Source organism: Osmerus eperlanus, chromosome 4 (assembly GCF_963692335.1).
Source record: "Osmerus eperlanus chromosome 4, fOsmEpe2.1, whole genome shotgun sequence".
Lineage (NCBI taxonomy): Eukaryota > Metazoa > Chordata > Actinopteri > Osmeriformes > Osmeridae > Osmerus > Osmerus eperlanus.
Window position 1 is genome coordinate 14,882,255 of NC_085021.1, and position 22,412 is coordinate 14,904,666.

The 22,412-nt window shown below is 44.7% G+C and overlaps 1 protein-coding gene across 18 annotated transcripts in view; it reads right to left on the minus strand.

Moving 5' to 3' along the window:
- The window catches only part of rap1gapa (RAP1 GTPase activating protein a), a 50,169-nt gene that overhangs the window by 15,679 nt on the left and 12,078 nt on the right, over positions 1-22,412 (minus strand). For 4 of the 18 annotated variants that reach the window (XM_062459423.1, XM_062459422.1, XM_062459417.1 and 1 more), the window contains exon 1: positions 404-756. In XM_062459423.1, the coding sequence (XP_062315407.1) occupies positions 404-490 (87 nt within the window). In that variant the 5' untranslated portion in view covers positions 491-756. Of the gene's footprint in view, positions 1-403; positions 757-3,482; positions 3,577-7,064; positions 7,628-15,846; positions 15,883-21,884; positions 21,952-22,412 lie in introns of those variants that run through there. The other 14 variants (XM_062459418.1, XM_062459413.1, XM_062459420.1 and 11 more) reach the window with 10 other exon arrangements.

Below are 22,412 nucleotides of genomic sequence, written 5' to 3' on the forward strand. Positions count from 1 at the left end.
GGTCTGTATAAATACAACTTCTATGTCAATGAAAAGCCTTCTGTACCTTAAGAACAATTCATAACAGAAGGATCATCAGAAATAACCCCCAGTCACTTCATCAACTTAATGAAATCGTAAGAAAACCACCACTACAGCAACATGCATTCCCATCCACAATACTTCTGACCTCAATTTGAACTGGCAATGAACCAAGCCTCCTATCCCTGAAATGGGCCATGAAAGAGGTCTTTGAAATTAATATAACACTGGTCCCAATCCTCCTCCCCAACTAATTCAGTTTATGTGAGGGTTGAGCGCAAAAGCTCCCCCTGGTTTGAGTCACACTCCAGTCCCCCAGGCAGTCTGGCTACCACCGCCAATCTCTCCCCCAGATCCAGGTCCAACAATGAGCTGTACTTACTTTGCTGGTTCTCCTCGACTGTCCCAACACCACCTGCGCAACAGCACCAAGGTGGACCGGATGACTTTTAGCCATTCTATAAACCATTGGTTAAGAAGGCATACAATAGATCCTTCACAGAAGCAGTGTGTCAGGTGTTAGCAGAGCACATCGCCAGGAGGGTTCTTGCTAAGCTTCCGACGGATGTCTAGATTCCACTGTGTGGCGTTGCAGAGTGCAGCAATTATACATCCATGATTGACAGACACTCACATCAGAGGTAATCCACAGCTGTGTGTATCCACGCAGGCTTCGCTAGCAGTGTTTGCGTATGTGCCTGTGTGTGAGTGGCTGTGAAGTGATCCTCTTTAGTACCTTTGTGTATCTGGGAAGTCGAGAGGTTGGCAGTACATTCCAAAAGAGCACAGCTAGTTGCACCCCCCCACTCACCCCCCCCCCCCCCCCCCGTGTGTCTGCCTGGCACAGAGCCAAAGGCTGAGCATGGTCCTCTGGCTCTACGCTTTGTTCTCAAACAAGTCCCTACAGCCCTCCTCTGCCCAGCACAGAGCCAAGGGCACACGTGGGGCCGCACTCGCACAATATCAGCACGGGCCTCCGGGGGTTTAGAGCTACATAAAACAAATCACTGAGGGGCAAAAGAAAGAATAGAGTACAGAGAGAAGAAGACCAAGACGGACACCTTGGAGATCTCGTCCCTCAGAGTGTCTGACGGTACGTGCGGTCAGGCTGTCGTTGTGGGGTCAGGCCAGTTCAGGTGTCAGTGTCAACCTCTCATCAAGGGCAGTAACACGTCTGTCATTAGAGGGAGTCTTGATGGCTCCTCTCTAGCAGCCCTGTCAGCTGCTACTCCAGATACCCACCCAGCTCAGCTCATTAAAACATTGTGCACTACAGTACTCCAGCACTTTTAATGGGCTCAGTCCACTAGACAGAGTATCTTTTCAAGCCTCTCTCCCCCTTTGTGAGATTTGTTATTATCTGGAGTCTCTGTATGGTTCACTTAGATGTAGTTTAATGTTCCTGCTCTATGATGTGGTAGATGGATAACTTTATGTGACAGACATCCACTTTGTTCTCCAGTATTTATGGTCTGCCCTAGCTAAAATTATAAATAATATATAAAGACAGTCCCTTTTCCTATGTTATCAGGTTGAAACATCCCAGTGAAATTTAATTTTGTTATATTTCATAATGATTCTAGGAGCTGAAAAATACGAATGACTAATTTCCTAACTAATAACCTAGGCGTTTGTCTGGAATGCATTATTCAAGGTTTCCAGTGTCAACTGACCAATAATTCCAACAATACAATCTCCAAGAGCATCAAGGCTGGGGGAAAAATCATATTTCGTTGATCTAATTATCTGGTCTTCAGGAGTCCTGTGTCATGTGCTGCATTTTCTAGCCAACCATGAGGCTTTGTGTGCGTGTGAGCATGTGTGTGTGTGTGTGTGTTTTTGTGAGTTCTTGCTTGTGTATGCTTATACATGCATGAGAGTCATATGCTCTGAGTTTCAAGTCTCTGACCTCGGTATGCTTTCTTATTTCACTAGTTATCACCAGCTCCAATGTCTTCTCTGACTCGGTCCTCTGCCAGTATCCTGGAGGTAGTGGTGACGTAAATGCACACTCTATTGGGGGTTTGAGGTAGACAGCTATAGTCTAATCCAATGGAAAGTGATCACAAAGGCTGATGGGGTTTTAACCAGATTGGCTTGATTCTTCTGGGGTTATGATTAAAGAGAGCTCTCAGTTCCACTCCAGTCTAGTAAATCTCTATTCCCTACTTCCTCAACCCATACCTTTCAGATGAAAGTATCTTGGCTTCAAATGAATCTAGTCTTTGCAACCAGTCACAACAAGAGATGTGTTCTAACTGCAGTTTTGGAGCAACCTGTTCTGCATCTGTCATGATATTCGGTTCATATTTTGGGAATAATTACTCAATGTCACCCATATAATGTGACACGATCCAATTACCAAGATCTCAGTTAATCTCTTCCTGTTCTCTGAATTTCACTCTATCGCCAGAGTCAGATTGCTGTAAGACTAAGCTCTGAGGAAGTATGAGAGACCCTAACAAAGCCTTCTGATATCACTGTGATGGTCCCCTTTTAACCACCCTCATCAACTCAATTCAGTTGAAAAGCTTCTGGATAACTAGGGGCTCAAAACACCTAAAGGCAGAAATGATTCAAACTAGAACATTTCACCTTCACAATTTTAATTCCCACAGTCTAGTAGTCATCATAGCAATTGGTCATTAAAATTAATTTCTCTATTCAGAATTTGCCATTGCTTTTATCCATAGAGTTTATAAATTATTATGACATGGATGTTGTGTTCTTCTCACATCAGCCCACACCACTGTGGAAGAGGAGCAGAAGTATGGTCTCCAATGAATCTGTGCAAATCAGTTGTGTCCCAGTCATTTTGAAACACAACTCTACCATTTTCCCAGCGATAACTGTCTCCTATGCACAGAAAGAGCAAAGCTAATGAGTTAAGCAAGGACAGAGGAGCAGCCTGTTAGATTTACAACAAGGAATGTGTTGATAGTGCAAGAAAACACTATGAGAGCCATGTCAAGATGCACAACTAAGGCTTTTCCATACTTCACGTTTGTTCAATTGGGGAAAAACACTGCTTCCCTAAAGTTTTTGTGCAGGACATTTGGAAAAGCAGCAGTGCAAGATTGACACCTAGTCTTTAGAATAAGCAGAGGAACAGAACTGGACTGTAAGTATATCAACAGACAGACAGATAGACCAACAGACAGACTGACAGACTGACAAACAAGGAGGCAAGCAGACAGACAAACCAGTATAGAATACAGAACTGTATTGTAAGTATATCAACAGACAGACAGACAGACCGACAGACAGACAGAGAGACAGGCAGGCAGGCAGGCAGGCAGGCAGGCAGGCAGGCATGCAGACAGACAGACATGCAGACAGACAGACAGACAGACAGACAGACAGGCATAGCACTTCATCTAAAATATCAGGCAGAGAACCGACTGTAAAAGCCTAAGGTCTAATACACAAACCAAAAGCCCTTTCTTCTTCTGTTGTCCTACCTTGAGGAACGGAGGCGCAGTGTGCGGGGCTGGGGGCTGGAACAGTGGAGGCTCTAGTGTGGTCGTGACTCGGGGCTCACCCCCATCCTGTTTCCTACACAAGAAACCCAAACACAAGAAGTGATCAGAACACATCACACACACGGAGATGACAAGAGAGGAGAGTCACCGCTGTGAACTTCTGTCTTGGCATCGAAAGGAACCAACCTTTTACAGGGCACTAGTGTGCTAAGAAGCATTGCCACTGCCTAAGGAACGCACTTAGGTTCAATGAGCAGCATGAAAAGGCTGACTAATCCTTTTCCTCCTTCCCATCTCTGTCCACCTCCAGCAACTGTTTCAACAGAGGGTTATTATTAAATATGAAATGATTCAGTGACAAAAGGCATACAGATTGTGTTACATGTAACTAAATATGGATTGGGAGGATGCCAGGGAGCTCAAAAGGTGACTTTCAATGATCTTCAGTAAATAAGAATAGAACATAAGAATATAGCAAAAACAAACAGAATACGTGAATATCAACTGATTAATTTCTCTTGAAAAAACTGACTTGAAAAATCCTCCCAATGTATGTTTCCCTAACCACACAGACACTCAGGAAATATCACCCTGGGATCTGGTTATCGGTGGTGCAAAAAGCAGGAGATTGGGGTCAGGGCAGAATACATCAGCATCAACCTAGAAAAGTCTCTTCAAACTGAAGTGTTTCCATGTCCTCGTTCTCCACCTGTTAGGTCTAATATGCTGTGCCCCGGTCTTCTCTCCCATGGCCCATCCATCACAGCAGACAGATCCTCTCAGGTGGAATGGAATTATTCTCCAGATTAAGCTGCTTTCAGACCACCCCTTCTGAATGCATTTGTTTCAAGTTCATGGCCTTATTTGGCTGGGCTGAGAAGATGCTTTTTTCTAACAACCTTCAAATAACCCCCTTGTCTGTTACCAAGCCACCCAGGAAGGCCAGGGCTGGAAGCTGCCTTGTGATACAGTGCTACAGTTCAGTACTAACAAACACACAGCAGAATATCTTTCTCTGAATAGGAGTTATTCTACATCACAACATAGGAGGAGTTCACTCGTGAGAGTTCAGCTCGACCCACTTCAGGGAAGCAGGGACAATCCTCTGGCTCTTGAACAGAAGCCACCACCATTAGAAGTGGAATTAGTACAATACATCTCTCTAGCTCTCAGCACCCAGTAGACTCAGCTCAATACCTACTGGAACACCCAACTGCTCTATAGACACACACTATCAATGACCTAGTATAGACTTGTGTAGAGGGCTATTGTATTCTATCAATCAATTTACACAGGGGCATTTGATTATTTCACTGATTGAATCTATGTCATTATAGGGATATACAATAACACTTTACTGACATCCAGCCCTGATCAAAAGGATGGATCGATAGGACTGACAGCCTTGCAGCTAGGAGGGCCCGCAAAAGAAACCACGCTGCAAACTTTCACAGAACTGAGGAGAAACTAGCACAGGGAACTACAAATGGTCACTCCATGACAACCAATAATAGATCTTCCAGCAGCACTCAGAAGATGTGTCCTATGGTTCTGTTTTCACAACGTGATGCATTCCTACCACGGACCTCAACCACGTCCACAACTAGCCTGGGAATGAGTGACCAGTGAGGTTCCACCACTCACCACTGGCAGTAAGCTCCCCTCCAAGTGTGAGCAAATGTAATCAGTGGACCTTATGCATTTGAATGTGAAGGCCATTCTAATTATTAAGCTAATCAATGTTCAATAAGACAATGTTCCTACCCTAACAGGCTATGTAATTGCATTAGCCAATGCAGACAAGCACTGTTTATGCTCCTCTGCAGAGTTAGGAGATTGAGTTAAGATTGTATTACACCAACATGTTTGAGCTCTCAGGGCTGCAAGAGGAGTTGCTGAGGAGGATGGGAGGAGGGTTTCCACGCTCGACGGCTTCGTTTGGTGTTAGACATGACTTCCAGCTGCCTATGAGTCATAGCTGGCGTGCCATGCATCTGCTAGACCAGAGCGTTCTGGTCTAACATTGCTGGCTGGAGGTTCAGCCTACATTCTCCACCGCTGATAGGCTGGTCACAGCAGCTCTTGACCAGTATTAGATTAGAGTAGACGTTATTTGTCATTGTGCAGTAAAACCATGCAACGAAATTTGCTTGTGCAGCTTTTAAAACAATACTCACTTTCATATACACACTCACACAATAAGTAAAATAAGAAAAATATAAAGAACATTGTCAAGGCATCCAATAATCCCATAGTCCCAGTCTCAGTATGCACCGCTGCCTAAAACAGACTATTGGAGACCATCCCAAAGCACTGCAACATTTTACATTAAGGTTACATTAACTGCCATGTAACTACATAGCAATATGGTAAAGACATTGCTGGTTCATGGGAACTGATATGTATATAAATAGCGGTAAGTGTTGAGGGGAGTTGATGGTTGTGATACCAAAATAAGATCAATGTTAGCATACACTCACCCCTGGAGAACACCCCTGGTCCTGCCAGGCTGTAATTGTAAATAAAACTGTGCTCTAATTTGACCTTTGTGGTTGGTCAAAGGTTAAGTATAAAAATAAAACATAGGCCAACTATGGCTACAACACTGTGCATTACTATAAACGCAGTCTGATAATGCTGTTCACTCCAATTAAGCACACTTATAGTTAATCCAATTTTCAGCAGACAGCACAACCAAAAAGGGAGGCCACTTTAAAGAGCCAGTATATCCCTGAGCAGAAGACAGTTAACCACCCTCCCATGGGAGAGTGGGCTTTATAGCAGGCTAGGACCAAACATCAGCTGTCCAGAAGACTGAATTAGAACTGACCCTGTGGATGGACACCCCTCCTCCTCTTACAAACATCTCCCAGTGGAGACTTTGTCCCTGGGGGGTGAGAGCGGAGGAGGAGAGGGGAAGCAGTGTCTGGACAACGTTTCTGACTTTCTTTTCAAAACAAATGTTTAAATCAATTAAAGTCAATTACGTTTTTCTCAATCCCTATTTGTGTGTGAGCGTGTGTGTTTGTGTGTGAGAGAGAAAGGGAGAGAGAGTTGGCAAATGTGCGCATGTAGTGTATTCTTTGAAAAAACTCAATATAGTTTGTATGTACGGAAAAAAATGCATGAATCTTGTGATTCTCAGTGATAAACAAGAGTGGACACACACCAGCCCAACGCCACACACTCCCAGGGCACACGAAGAGCAAGACATCACAACAGAAGAGCAAGAACTCACAACAGAGGGGGAGTTCTGTCCTATGCCATCAACACAAGCATGTTGCACATGACACATTACATATGCTCTGTGCACCTGGCTGCAATCTGCTTACACAAACACACACACACACACACACACACACACACACACAGTAAATGCTTCCCTGCAAATCAGTTTACGGTACTAAGCTACAGCTTTATCCTTCTTCCAGCATCACAACACATTACATAACTGAGCAGTCTACTACACAGGTCACTGGTGCATACTAGCTACATTTCCATTCACCTAAAGATAACAGTCGTGAAACCTGAACACACACACATGGTAGGCAAGCTACTCACTCAGCGGAAGCAGTTTGTGGTGTGCTCCGTAGTGAGTCCTGACATCGACCAGTGTAGAGGCAAATGGCTTTCTCTGTTTCTTCTTCCTCCAATCTCTCTATCTCTATCTCTTTCCCTCCTTCTCTGTCTCGCTTCCTTCTCCCCAGTCACACTCTGATGTCTCTGTCAACTACACACGCCTGCTGGCCAAGATTCCCTGGACAGACACACCCACCAGGCCAGCTAGCTCACTTTCTCTATCTTCGCCCACTCTCTCTCTCTCTCTCTCTCTCTCTCTCTCTCTCTCTCTCTCTCTCTCTCTCTCTCTCTCTCTCTCTCTCTCTCTCCCTCTCTGTCACTCACTCTCTCTTAATCACTTTCTCTCTCACAATCACGCTCTTTCTCTCTCTCTCTCTCTCTCTCTCTCTCTCTCTCTCTCTCTCTCTCTCTCTCTCTCTCTCTCTCTCTCTCTCTCTCTCTCTCTCTCTCTCTCTCTCTCTCAGGTACTCGCTCACTTTCTCCCTGGCTGAGTCTCTTCTTTTCTATCGGTAGCTTACTCACTCGCTCCTCTTCTCTCTTCTGATTCTCTCTTTTGTGTGCTCTCCCTCCTTTTTCTGTCTCTGTCCTCCCTCCCTGACAGCAGGCCCCTCCCCCACTCATTTGGGAATGCAAGGAGAGAGTGAAGCCTGCCGCTTCGAGAGAGAGAAGTGGAAAATAGAGAGAGAGAGCACCGACGTTTGATGGGGATTCATCTGTATTCATTACACCTCGTCTTCATTAAATAACAAGTCTCCCTAGCTAGGTCTGTTGCTTAGGCAACCCCATCAGTTACACATGAGAAAATAACCCCTACCCCCAAAAGACTGTGACACAACCACACACATGCACACACACAGGCACACACACACACACACACACACACACACACACACATACACTCAAGAGTTTTGCCCAATCAGTTACACAGGTTACCCAGAGAGGCATGAACAAATTGTGTGTTTTAATTAGTGGAATCATTGTGGGTCCCTGCGGACCACATTCGCTGGCCCCAGCAGACCTGATGAGTGATGTCCCCAGCAGGGCTCTTTCCTCCAGTACAATATGTTGCTCTGTCCCCCCAGGTAGATGACACTAATGCACTGAGTGGCCGCTGACCTTTAGTCCCCCAGTCATTGCTCTGACTAAAGCCTGGGACCCAGGGGCGTACCAAGCCGTTTTAATGCTTCAGAAGCGGCATCATTCAGACTAAGTGTGTGCATGTGTGTGAGTGTGCGTGTGTGTGTCTGCATGTGAAAAGAGATAACAAGTTATTACAGCACAGTACTTCTCAGACCACATTAAGAGCGGTTCATTGTTGGAATGACAAAGAGAAATCCTCCCAGACCTCTTAAAGCCTGCAGAGGTGAATAACAGTATTACACACGGCACACAAAAGCTTGGAGAATGTCCACATTCATTTGTTATAAACCTCCAGTTTTTATACCCCAATGCTGCAACCCTCTCACACAGACAGCACACGTACAGTACAGTACATCTACGTTCTACTTGGCACAGAAGATCTTCAGGTGGCTAAGAACAGGCTTTGTTTTCCTGATGGTGAAGTCTACAATGCATAAGTATGCTACTATTCAACACCATGGGCTGCAACTGGACTGTTGACAGATGAGCTGAGCAGGTCTGGCAGATCCTAGTAAACGTGTTGTGGCACATTTACTGAACACCAATGATGTTCTGAAACAAATCAGTTAATCTGCCACCTACAGTAGCAGCTACAGTACCTAGCAGATTAATGCCACTTACTTGTAGTGCGTCAGACTGGAGACTATACATAGCTGTCAGAGCTCAAAGCCAAGGCTCATGGTGCTAAAAAAGGCCTGTGCAAAAGCTAAAAGACTTGCATTCATGAATACATGAATAAAACTCAGACAAAATGAGATTATAGTTCAATCTATGCAGGAGGATTAAATCTGGTTTCATGTTGATGGACCTTTTTTCCCCTGCTCTCTATCTCTGCACCTCAGAAGTGTTTCGTTTTCTACCCAGATTCTGTGTACTCCAGCCCCCAGCCTGCCCCTCTGGCTTGTTTCTTGAGCCAACCCCTCTAACAAGCCCTTTCCCTACCCTACTCCTCCCTCAACACTCAACCACCCCTCACACTGACTGCCAGCACACTCCACCCCAGGACAAATCTGTCCCTTTTGCTTAACTGGTCAACAACTCCTATCATCCCCCTCTTTCTCTCATTCTCCCTTTACTATATCACCCCGACCTCTCCCCCACCCCCCCACCCCCTCTCTCTCTCTCTCTCTCGCTCTGAGAGAGAGAGAGAGAGAGAGAGAGAGAGAGAGAGAGAGAGAGAGAGAGAGAAGGCTGGTACTGCCTTCTTACCCAGGCAGTACCAGCCAAGGCATTATTCACATGGAACTCCTTACAGCTCGGTGGAGCCAGGATATGAAATCCAGTCAACAGCTGTCATTCCACTAACACACACACCCACACACCCAACCACACCCTCATAGACATACAGTATAGCTCAATATACAGTATGTTTTGTGTGCTATAATGTGCCATACTCTTCAAAACAGTACTATATTTTCATAATGTCATGGCTAAGAACCAACATAAAAAATGGATGACCAACTACATTTTTTAAGTCCTACTGCAGGGTAGAGGAAGGATAACAACACTAGTTTGGTTGGATGACATGTAGTCACGGACAGCGCAGCTCATGGGGCTAATCTATGATCTGTCTGGCTGGCTGGTTGGCGGGCTGGCTGAGTGCCTGGCTGCATGTGACCATCCGTTGACCCCCCAAGGCAGAGGCCGAGACAGCCCTGTGTTTAAGACCCCATCACACACACATCACGCAGTATCTGAGGCGTAGCCAGCCAATCCTGCTCCTCTATTAGGCCTGATGGGCTCCTAGGCAGCTGCTTCCCTCTCCATCAGGCACGCAGTCCAGCTTGTCTACACACCATCTCTCACTGCAGGATTACCTGCTTAACTGTCCATGGCCTCTGCTGCTCCGCACTGCTAAACCACCTCACTGACTATGAGCGACAGTTCCTCAAAGAGGAGATTTATCTGCTCGAAAAAAAGAAAGGGTAAAATTAGCATTTCAAACAACTTCATGTGAATTTAAATTTGCCCAATTCTCTGAGGGACAAACTTCTGCTCCCGTCTGCATTCTCGGGCTGTCTAGTAACCATCCTTTCCGTTGAAGTGTGATAGCTGGTGGTGCTCCACCAGACAACCTCGATGGGGTCTGACTGCTGTGGTCTGAGAGGATCTGTGGGTCAGGCAGCCCAGAGGCCAATATCTTAGTAGATAAACTGTGATTCCTTCTGCTACAGAAACAACAAGTTCTCTAATCAGACCCAAGAAAAACAGACCATAAGCTGTTGTTCTGAGGCAGATGTTCTGCATGACCTCCAGCACCCTGGGACTCACAGGCTGACTGCAGCAAACACATTTCAGCTGTGTCTCCGCCTGTCCTGATCGCTTCGGAACATGACACATTACCATGGTGACAGGAGCTCAGATATTAGAGGAGTCAGCCTCTGGCTTCCTCTGTTCCTCATAGGTCACCCAGCAGCAGCATCTGCTGGCCTGCGTGACCATTCACCACCAGGGGGACAGGAGGGCCTGGCGGGCTGGAAATCACCACATAAAGCAAACCTGAATTGATTGTTCAACTCAGGAGCCCTTTCACCCCCATCCCCCCAGCCTGGGCTGGAGCCAGATCAAACAGGCTCAGTCTCAAACCAGTCGGGAGGGGGATTGTCTGCTTGACACACGTTGATGTATCTTTCCGATGTGCAATTTTTCTCTGCTCTCAGCTTCATGCTTCCAACACCAGTCGTCATGGCTCATCATATTTTTTGATTTGCTTACACGTTTGATGAAATTCTTTCATAAATATTGCAGAAGCAAGTTATACTTCACATGTGGGATCAAATATCACACTCTTCCTTTTTTTCTCTCTGTCTGAGTGTTTGAGTGATGCAGCGTGGAATAATCCTACAAAATTGTATTCTGTTGACCAATCCATCTGTATTGAGGTCTGAGAGTTAGGTCACCCCTTGGCATACTTGCTCTTAAAAAAACACACATTATTTTCAACTTTGTCTGGGGCACAAGCTTTTAATGTCCTCTGTCCTTTAACATTAACGCTACCTGCAGCCTTCCTGCAGACACAAGGCAAATATTGGACAGCACTCTGAAAGAAGATTAGACATAGGGAGACATTCTCCTTGGCTTTCTGTTCCTCACGAAAAGCCATTTGGGGAAAAGCCTATGGCACAAAGTAAGATATGGAGCTGGTCTGGAAGTGTTCTCTTATCTACAATTGTAGCCTGACAAAGCAGTCAAAGAAATACACTTTTTCTCCCACATATGAGAAATGGGGGCATTTGTTACATACAAAATTTGCATTCCACTCTAGATGTATAAGATATATTTACATACTGTACTCTACTCAATTAATTCCAAAGGAAAATTTATCTAAATTACCACTCCACACAGTATATCTATAGGGTGAATTCGGGGTTAATCTGGGACATTGGGTAATGTGGGACACCTAAACTACAGAACGTTTTCTTCCCTGCTATGACAATGTTTAGTCCACAGAACTTTGACTCTAGGTTTAGCATGGATGTTATGTGACTGAAATCACAAAAGGTGATTGGTGTGGTGTCACAGAAAGGGTCAGGGCACTAGTTAATCAGGAATTTCCAATGAGAAAATGCATGCAAAAAAATTACAATTACTACTGCATGTCTTTGAGCAAAAAAAACTAAAACATATTACATGTTTAAAAAGAAATTCAATTAGAAATGTTGAAGGGCAGTGACTGAAGCTCCCTAAACAACTGCTTTTATATTTAGTATGCATGAGAAAGTGCTGGTGGGTGCAGGTGTTATTGAATAAAGCATCCCCCCTCCACCAGCCTCTCATTTCCATCTTGGGTTGTCTTCGGCCCAGCTGTCCACATCTCCCTGGACAACAGTCCCCTTGGGAAATCACAGGGTGCAGATGTGGCTTTTCACCAACACAGAGGAGAAGGTGTCATTCAGCCCGGCTCTGGGTTCAACGTGATCTGCAATGCTACAGCATTCTGTATTCCGGTATGACAAACTTCCTTATTATCACTGCATCCTGTCTGTCAATCAGATAACAATAAAAAAAAACTGCAGAGATAAAACCCAGGCATCATGGATTACATCTCTAATCCTCCAGGAAAGGCTTAAACTCCCCCTAAACAGGAAGTAGCTGGTAGAGTGGGAGATGCAGAGGGATGGTCTGGGCATCTGCTCTCAGTTGGCTTAAACACCACCCCTCCATCTTCAGGATGTGGCCCACAAACTGGGATGCACACATACTGTAGACAGATATTGCCTCCAATTTCTCCTCCAACACTCATAAATATCAGAGGTTAGAAGGAACTAAACTTCCAAAAAGCTCACGTCAAAACTGCTGTGAAGTATCACTTGAGAGGAGAGGAAGATTGTGACAGTTTCCTGGTACCTGTTTCCACCTCCAGCACCCTGCTTTCATTAGTGTGTTTGGCTGGTATTGACGCCTGGTGTCAGCACTGTTCTGTACGCAGTCTGACATCCCAGTATTTGGAATGGTGCGTCCATGAGAACCAGGGGCCAGCACGTCACTTTAGCGCTATATTTAGTCAGTGAGGAGGATGAAAGAGGCACAGAGAGACAGTCTGGGCTGATTGGGTTTGACAGTGCTCTCTCCCCCTGCGTCCTCCCTGCCACAGCTCTGCTCCATGTGCACAGACGACCGTGCATACACAAGGTGACATCAGCCATGGTGTCGCAGCACAAAGACAAAAAAAAAAAAAAAAGGAGAAGGAGAAGGCTCCATGACATCTCTCTGAGACTATCAGGTAGAGAATGCTGCACAATGGCAGCCCTGAGCTCTGACACCACACTGAGAGGCTAAACAGTAGGGCTTTACGGAAGATGCTTCCTGAATGTTAGTTTGTAAAAAGTTACAAGAACATACTGATTATATTTAGATGCAATGTGATCAACGTTTTAAAGAAAGTACTGCTGGCCCTGAAGACTAACTGTGGGGTCGGAAGCAGAGTGCCACTAGAGGGCAGAAAACCCCAGGATTGGAAATGAAAGACATTTGAAAGAGAAGGGGGAAAGAGAAAAAGAGAGAGAAAGAGAGAGAGAGAAAGAGAGAGAGTGAAAGAGCAACGGACTCCTGGGGTAAGGTAAGGGAAAGTACTAATGGATAAACAGGAAGTTACACAATGACAGACTGCTTCGATAATCCATCCTTTAGTTTCAGAAGGGACAAAAGTGTGTGTGTGTATGTATTGTAGTGGACATGCTTCTTACACAGCCACTCCATCCTTCACTCCCACACACTCTCCCATAACCAACAGAGGATTACAACCAATTACAGGGCTCCCTGGGAAGCAGGGGAAGGGCACCAGACTCTGGGGTCCAGCTGTTTACTGAGTGTGTGTGTGGCTTGTTGTTTGACAACAATCATTTTGAACTGAGGATTAAGTCGATACAGTTATTAGTCCCAGAGTATTTTCAAATGATTGCTGAGATATTGCAGTAGCATAAGCCTACTGCAATAATTTACATAACAGAAGAATAGGGAACAAAGATCTGGAATTTTTTATTTCTCTGGTTGTTTTCAGGTCACCTTGTGTATACTTGACATGAGGACATTACATGTTGAAAAATACATGCAGAATACATTCTGAGCATAACATCTTATTTTTGTGATGCTTCTCATGTCAATCATACCTGACAGACACTGGTCTAGTACATGGTAATGAATTTAAAGTGTGAAGAGAGCTAATGGGTCTCTTCATGGATCTTACTAATGACTCTTACAAATGCTAATGTATTCAGGTGTGGACCAGAAAAATAACAGGAAAGAGAGAGAGATTGGTCACAGCCACAAGAGAGAAGGAGCTGGTTGATTGTCTAATTAATTAATGAGATATTCATCTCAGTTATCTGTTGTTGGGGGGCAGCAGAGGAGGGAAGCTGGGAACATTGCTAGAGGATCTTCTGCACTTTTTTAATACCATGCACATGCATGAGTCAATTAAAATCATAAAGGCAACTCATCTGATGTGCCTGGTTTATTCTAATTATGGAGAAGCCAACTCAAGGACAAGTCAGAGTCATATTTGGTGACAGATAAATCCACCTTCAGGCTTTGGCCAGAGGATGTCATTATCAATGTACAAATGGTTACACATAAATTATACCATAGTCCTCATCCAACTGTCGCACAGATCAAACGTTAACTCACCAGACTTTCTTTGGTCTGCCTATTTGGAAAGATGAGCAAGGCATTGTGTTGTCTTTTGCTTTTAGAGTTTTGGGAATAGCTTCTGGCTCTTAGTTGATTGGCTCCATGTTTCCTCTGTGTTTGATCTCTTTGTAGTGGCCTTCAGCCACACCACTACCCTAGGTTACCTTGCAGCCTATTCCCTCCTCACAAGAGTGGAAACACTAAGGCTCTTTGGGCTTGAGCAAAATGAAATGACTAATTTCTTATCTCACACCAATGCTCAATACCCTGGAACACAGTTGATACCTGCGACTACTACAGTCGTCATGTACTTTCACAGTGCCTTTATCCTGGTTGCACACAGTATTTTGTTGAAAGAGCTGAAGTGTACCAATTAACTTAGAAAATAGATATATTCAGTACCCCTTCAGCAGTGCAGTACGTGTGAAGGTTCTTCTCTGTTAAGAGGCAGACATGTTTGCCCTAACAACGAAGCAGTGAGATCCAAAGCAAGAACGGTATTATCAGCAAATAAAATGTTGTGTACTGTATATGGCTCCCTGCTTCGACAGACGGCAGCATATTATGGGGAGATACTTTCACCTCCTCTCTTCTGTCTTCTATGCATCTTTCTCCTTTCTCATTCTCTTTTGTGCCACCTCCATCTTCCTGTCTCCTCCTCTGTCGGTCTTTGCTGTCCTCTCTTTGTCTGTTCTCTGTCCTCGTTTCACCCTCGTTGTCCTCCGGCTGTCTCCTCCTCTCCTCTCATCTCTTCTGTGCAGAGCATCAGTAGCCCTGACTCAGGCAAAAGCAGGAGTGATCCCGTGGCTTCTCTGCTCTCTCTGCATGCGGGCCCACGCACTGCTGAGTAAAGCAAGCCTGCCAGAAAGCCACTGGAGTAAGGGATGTGTGTCTGTACCCCCAGGCAGGGCAGGGCAGGCTGGGAAGGGTAAGCAGGCTAGCCCCTCTACTCCTGCAGTTCTAGAGAACCCAGCTCAGCCTATAGGATGGGGAGCAGTCTGGTCCGGCCACAAATAAACACACACACACTGGGCATCAGCGCCTCTCTGCCATGCTAACACTGCAGAGTTGCTCGTTAATACTGTGGTAAAGTGAGGAGGGGGACAGCAGGCAGAGAGGGGTCCCCTGCAACTTAGCATGAAGCCTCTGCTGTGCACAGACACATTCCTGTTTCTTTCTGAGCTCCCTCTCTAACTAAACCCACAAGTTACATCTCGCCCCCCATTACCCTGAACTTCTCACTCACTTATCTAATTAGTGAATGTGATGTTCTAATCTTCAATATATTGACAGGGCTCCCATGGATAATCCCAATTCCCAATGCAATCATCTAAATGCAACTCAAATTAAATGATCTAAATTAGATTGTTCTATTGTTTTGTAAAGGAAGTAAAGTGCATTTAATACGATTTAAACATGCAATCCTTGATTTAGCGGTGACTGGTCCAGACCCCACCACAGAGAGGTGCAGAGACAGAAGAGCTCAGAAACTCACCATATGCTTCTGGCCCTGGAGAAGGTCTTGTCGGCTCTGAAAGCAGCAGAGATGGGAATTAGAACATGCATAAAAATGCCTACAGTATGTCAACATTCTGACCAGCTTCGTCTACCCTGTTAGGTCTAGGAAGCAATGAATGGTTCGTGTTTGTTCTCGTCCACCAGACAACTCTGCATCATTACATTTTGATTAAGTAGTAGACAATATAAGGCAAACAGTCACTTTCAACCCAACATTAACACCACCAGTCAAGTCTGGGAAATATAAGGAGCAGAAACAATCAATGTGAGGTAGTAAAGAACAGCAGATGATGACCCCTCCACTATCAACAACATAAACATTTCAGGCTAGAGGGAGACAGAAAGGGATGAGGGCAAGCACATTTCCCTAAATAACTCATCATACCATCTGTTTCCAGGCTAGTCTGAGACACACAGTCTGCTGGTGCAGGGCTGAATGAAGGAGGAACAACGTAACACTATTAGCAGGGTGAGACATGGAGCTAAGGTGGCTCTGACTCACTGTGTATGGACGTGACCCTGTGACACTGAAGCTGTTCACTGACCTGCTACATGAATCTGTCAACAGATGAGTAACCGCTGAGAATTGCTGTCATTTGACTGAATGCCCTCCCCGGCCTACAGGCCAGTAGATGGTGCTGTTTGAGTCTGTGTTATAAACCCCAACAGACAAAATAATTAAGGAATTCTACAATAAGCAAGATCCCATTTAGCCAATTATATTATATTATATGGATATGGGAAATATGGTAGTGATGATAATAAATAAATAGATCTGTGAATTGCTATAACAGAATTTTGCACATTTTGCACTCATACCTCCTCCTTTTGGCATGATACACTTGTTTTGCAACCAGAGGTGGACCTCCAGTGCCGGCACCAGGAGGTCTTCAGTCTATGACTTTTTTCTGGCATATCTCACCAATCTCCTGTAGTTGTCTCCCCAAGGTATCTGATTTCACACTCCACCCTGCTGCTAGGGTCCCCCATATATCTAGCAAACAACTCTACAGGCCCTTCCATAGTTCTCTCTGTCTCTCTCAGGGTCTTTCTGTGTGGATGACAACATGTGGGTCCAGAGGATATGTCTCTTAGTCACCTTGTACAGCAAGCTGGTATGAATGCATGTGACTTAGAAGAAGTCAAAGCCTTGATGAATGTATAATTGCCATGTTAGTTGACCTCAGAAAACCCAAACTGCAAGTGTTTACTGCCTTTGAGAAACGTCCCATGTGGTTACTTTTCAAAACCAATCCCATCCTCACGTCAACTTCTTCTTCATCAGAACTCTGACTTTCCAGAGGGCTATGTTTGATCACTCTGGTAGAGTTACAGCACCATGTCCCTTGTCCTTTTCCCCAGCTGGTCCAAACTGCTTCTCCACCTCTATGTGGACAGCATTGGACTACTCTGGGCTGAACTGGTACAGGTTTACATGACACACAATAGAAACAGACATGTCAGGAGATACTGTAGGCTGCTCAACAGGAGCTTGCAGCACTTGAGCTTGACATTTCTCCTCAGACTGAGGAGAAGTACTGTATACTAGGGAGGTGTCAGTGCAGTTCCTCTGACGAAGAGAGCAGCCTAGGCACGTAGTGTATTACAAACATAAGATGTTCAAATCCTCCTTCTATGGGTCTCACCCACGGAGGGTATCAGGTTCCATGGAATTTCCATCAAATGAAATCTAGCTAGGGTGTGGCAAGACCTCTGGCTAGAGGCTCCAGCCTAAAATACCTGCTGGCCCAGCAGTGCTGGGAATAAATCCTCTTCTTAAGAGGAAAGAGGCATTAGTCAGCATGATAATATGGCACCACCCTTGTATAGAAAACTAATAGCAGATGGGTGGTAAGTTAGAGAGAAGCCTGAAAAAAAGCTTTCGCAAAGCTGAAACCAAGAACATGGTGCTATTCTAAATACTACTACCATGTCACCAAACATGTAAACATGCATCCTTAATCTGACATAGCATGTGACATCATCTTACTACACCCTAGAGATTGCAGTCAGATGACTGATAACTATTAAAGCCTGAGGAGAAACAATCTCAGAATACCAAAGAAACGTAGCTCTTTATGTATTTATGATTATTATCAATCCAAGGCAGTCAAGACATTCACTACTGTACATCAAGAAAATATCTGTATTGTCAATGTCCAAATGGTTTCCAACATGTCATGTAGTTTTAACAGACTGAAACTGTAATCATGCACCACAAACTGAAAAGCTGATCCACCAGTTACAGTATCTCCACATTAATATCTCACTGTGGAATGAGCCTAGAACTGGAACTAATGTGTTGCTGGGAGAGTCACAAAACCATGGATGAGTAGAACCTGTGCCCCTCAGGTAAACACATTTAAAGACACGCTCAGAAATGCAGACACATAACAAATGCGCAAGTGGCGTGAAGCAGCACGGGGAAAATAAAGCATGAATAAAATATATATTTTTCATACCTCTCCTTCTCAAGCTGCTAGGTATCTTAAAACACACATCCATTCCCATAGAAACAGGCCAGTGTGAGGTAAAGTGAGGCTTAATGTTTATCTCACCAGAACCCTGTAAAAACAAAACCTAATACTGACAGTACTAAGGGAGTATATTAAAAAAAAATTATTCTCTAAAAAAGTCAAAACTAATTCACTCATTTAATGTCACCAGGCAGAGTTGAAAAGGAGGGACAAGGTAGTTTAGACGAGAGCAAACAACTATCTGGTTATACTTAGAGTGCACTTAATAACTTACCTAGCAAGACCCATTTCCGACACCTAGTCTTTTCATTCACTGAGGATACTGCATATTGCACAAAATGCTCAGCATGACATTCAGCATAATCACCTTCATTAATCTACATTTAATTTGTAAAATATTACTGTCAAATATTGTCACAATGGTTTGAACATAACCAGATGTCTAGACGGAATAGTGTAAATCAATTAACGTTATCTGTATAAAGGTGACAGAATATCCATTTAGCACTTCCTGTATAACAGTGATTCTATCATCTACATTTTCTCCATTCATCTAATGAGGATGTCTTTTGAAATATAAAACTTCATAATTAAAACCAGACTGGATATAGACACAGAGAGAACATACTGGACAAACAGATTATTATAGAGACAAATATGAGGAATATTGGACTACAATGGTGAATGACCCCAGGTCTGCACTGCATAGGCCAGTGTGGGCTGAATAGGCCCATTGATAGAGTAAATGAGAGTGAAGTAGCTGAATGTTCACATTGATGCTACAGTACAGTGGAATACAGTGAGTCAGTGGTACCAGCCATGCCAACAAGCAACCCTGTCACTGCTAATGCCACCTTACACACCCTACACTCACAGACAAACAAACAGGAGTTTAACTTAAACGCCTCTTTAATGATGCTCTTCCTAAATCAGGCATATACAATTGTACTGGCTTATTGCAATACCTCTGCATGGAATGTGAAGGCTGTTACAACCTCTTATGATCATGCCCTGACTAATGATCCTTTAATGTTATGGACGTACAGTCTCTCACCAATGTCTGCTGCTCAAGATTAAACTTAGTGGATACTGTTGCTGAAACACCTCAGAACAGTATGTTAAAAAGGGTCAAGCTAGCGTTACCTAGCATCATGTTACATTTGTAGTAATAAAAGGCATGCACAACTGAAGCAACACTTCCACACCTGTCTAGTTGAGGCCAACGTAGCCATGCAGAGTACTGCTGTGTAGGCTATTGCCTGTAGTCCTTCCAGCTACTGTAAGCCTCCTTTTTCCCACCTTTCTCCTTGAGTAGTTTTCCATTGTGAATATGAATGTGGGATGAATGTCAGGGTGAATATGAAGGTAGGGAGTGAATAGAACATGGAGAGCACTCTGGTTGGCCTGCGTATGTGCTGTTTGTTTTGCCACAATCAGAGGAGAGGTCTTTGAATGGTCTCCAGTTCTCAAGAGGCCTTCCCTTGCAGTGTAATCATTGCTGATCTTTTGTCATGCAAACTTGACCATAATGAGAAAGCAAAGACACCCACTCCATGTTGTTTTTCTGCTGTGGATAATGGAATATTCAAAACCTGCCTAAAGGCAAGGGGTTAGAGACGGACTTCTTCAGAAAGAGACACAGGCTGTTGGGGAACATTGCCTTTGAACACTTGTTTCTCCTTTGTTTATGATGGACACCTTTTCCTCTTTCTCCAACACTATCAGTAGGCTACCATTAGTATAAAGCCATGAACCTTCCCCACTGACAGAAACAACATTTCAAAATCAGCAGACTGGCGAGAGACTAAGTTGTTCTGTCTTTCTCCTGTTTCAAAACAATCTTTCCACAAAGCTGTTCATCAACAAGGTCTACTACACACAGACTATCTCTCTTTCTTCCTCTCTCCATCCACGAGGCATTGTGAACACAAAGGAGCAGAGAGTTCCACCGTGTGGGCTGCCTGCCTGCCTGCCGGTCTCAGCAGTGGGGCTCCAGAGGGACACGGAATGGGGGAAGAGAGTGTTCAGATCTGGGACAAAGACATGGCTCCCTGTTTATTTCATGACTGCGATTAAGAGTTGATGAGGAGGGGGCCACTGTGGGCTGGGAGATGGCTGGGCCATAACATACAGTACAGACAGAGAAACAACACAGAAGACTCATTTAGAATATGACAGAGTTGGCTTCTAGCCATGTGCTGCCTAGCATAAAGTCTTTACATGCAGAAACACAGCATGAAAGGACCTGAGAAGACCGCTCAGATACAGGATATGCACCACATTGTACCGCAACACCAGAATAAAATAGCTTCTTGGTTCAATGTAGAAAAAAACTGCTAGATAATAGCAGTGTCAGGTTTCAGTGCAACCCTAAACCTGTCAGCAATCTGGCATCAGATTAAAACACAAAACACGCACAGGTAGCTGTTCCAGTGACATTTAAAAAATGATGGAGCAGCGATCCTTGGGTCAGGGAGAGACCGGATGAGAGAGAACAGCGCTGCCTAATTGTCTGGAGCTGGTGAGGCGGCCAATCGGAGTGACCTATCAAAATGCCAGGTGCAAGGCACAGAATAGAACAGGCTGAAGCTGGGGTGTTTCCATGTCGTTTCCAAACCCCTTCACTCTCATCTGTCTGTTTCACAAGCTTGTGGTATCGCTATTTTGGGAAATCCACCAGGGGGGTCACTCACTCACACACACACACACACACACAAACACACAGTACACAGGCCTAGTAAGAAGGTATTCTGACAGACCGGTAGAGCACCTGTTGACTGTTGGAATGTACTGCATGGTGTTGGTCTATAGGGGAGTCTCCACTGCAGAGTCCCATCAGATACTGTGCATCTCTGTTTGCTCTGCTCCACACATATCGTGATAAAGCACAATGTAATGTATTACACATCCAGACATACAGTACAAAACAGTGGATTGAAGGATGCAGGACCAGATAAAACCATGCAGCTCCTCATATCGTCATGAGGTTATAAAGAGCGGAAAACAAATCGGATTTACTGAGAAAGCCCACTGATGGATGTGTGTATGTATGAGGTGTGTGTGTGTGTGTGTGTGTGTGTTTGACTGCAGTGAGCCGCAGTATCTGATTCAATCCACCTCCATCATGCCCTCAGCATATGTGGGCCTTGGGAACACAGTCCTGAAGACATTGGACTCCAGGCTTCCCTAAGCTGCTCTCTCAGAAACATGCTGTTCCTCCCTCACCTGCCAGATCCCCTTTATCAGCTAGTACACCTCTGTTCTGCCAGCCTCCAACTCCTGTGAAGATGATTCCACATACTGCTCAATAATACAAGAGGAGTCTTACGAACTGTCTTGTCATCTACAACAGGGACTGGTACAAGTACAGGGTATGACTGCTCTGCTATTCAACCACAATATCATATCATATCTGAGACAACCAAACATAAACACACACACAAACACACAGACTGAGAACACACACACACACACACACAGTAACATGGGCTGTGTAGAGATTTCCAGTTCTATAAAAAACAACGCTGTTCCCTCTTACCCTCCATAGGCTCCAAAAGTGAAACTCCTCTTTCTCTGCGGCATGCCGGCAAATGGTGAGGAAGTAGACCAACAGAGAGTAAGTCAACTCAGCACTGAATGGAGCCTGCACTTCTGTCACTCACACCGAGCAAGCCTAGCTGTGTGTGTGTGAGGGGGTGTGTGTGTGTGCGTGTGTGGCTGTCCACTCCCCCGACTCAGCTCACCTCCCACTCCCTCCTCCCCTTTCCTCACATGCCTCCTTTACAAACAGCAGGAGAGGAGAGAGCTCTTGACCAGATCAGTCATCCAGAGAAACAGGCAGTCAGGAGCTGGCCTCTTTGTATATCTCTCATCTCCCAACCAGTAAGAACAGAGGGGGCAGACCAGCTACATACTTCAAATCCACTTTTTGATTGGAGTGATAAGAATGTCTGGAGGTCACAAGGTATAACGATATGTGTGAACAGCAAATCAAAAGGATCCTACTGAGTACTCTGTACTCTGACTGTCTGCTGTGGAACCTGCTAAGCAAAATCAACTCTCTCTC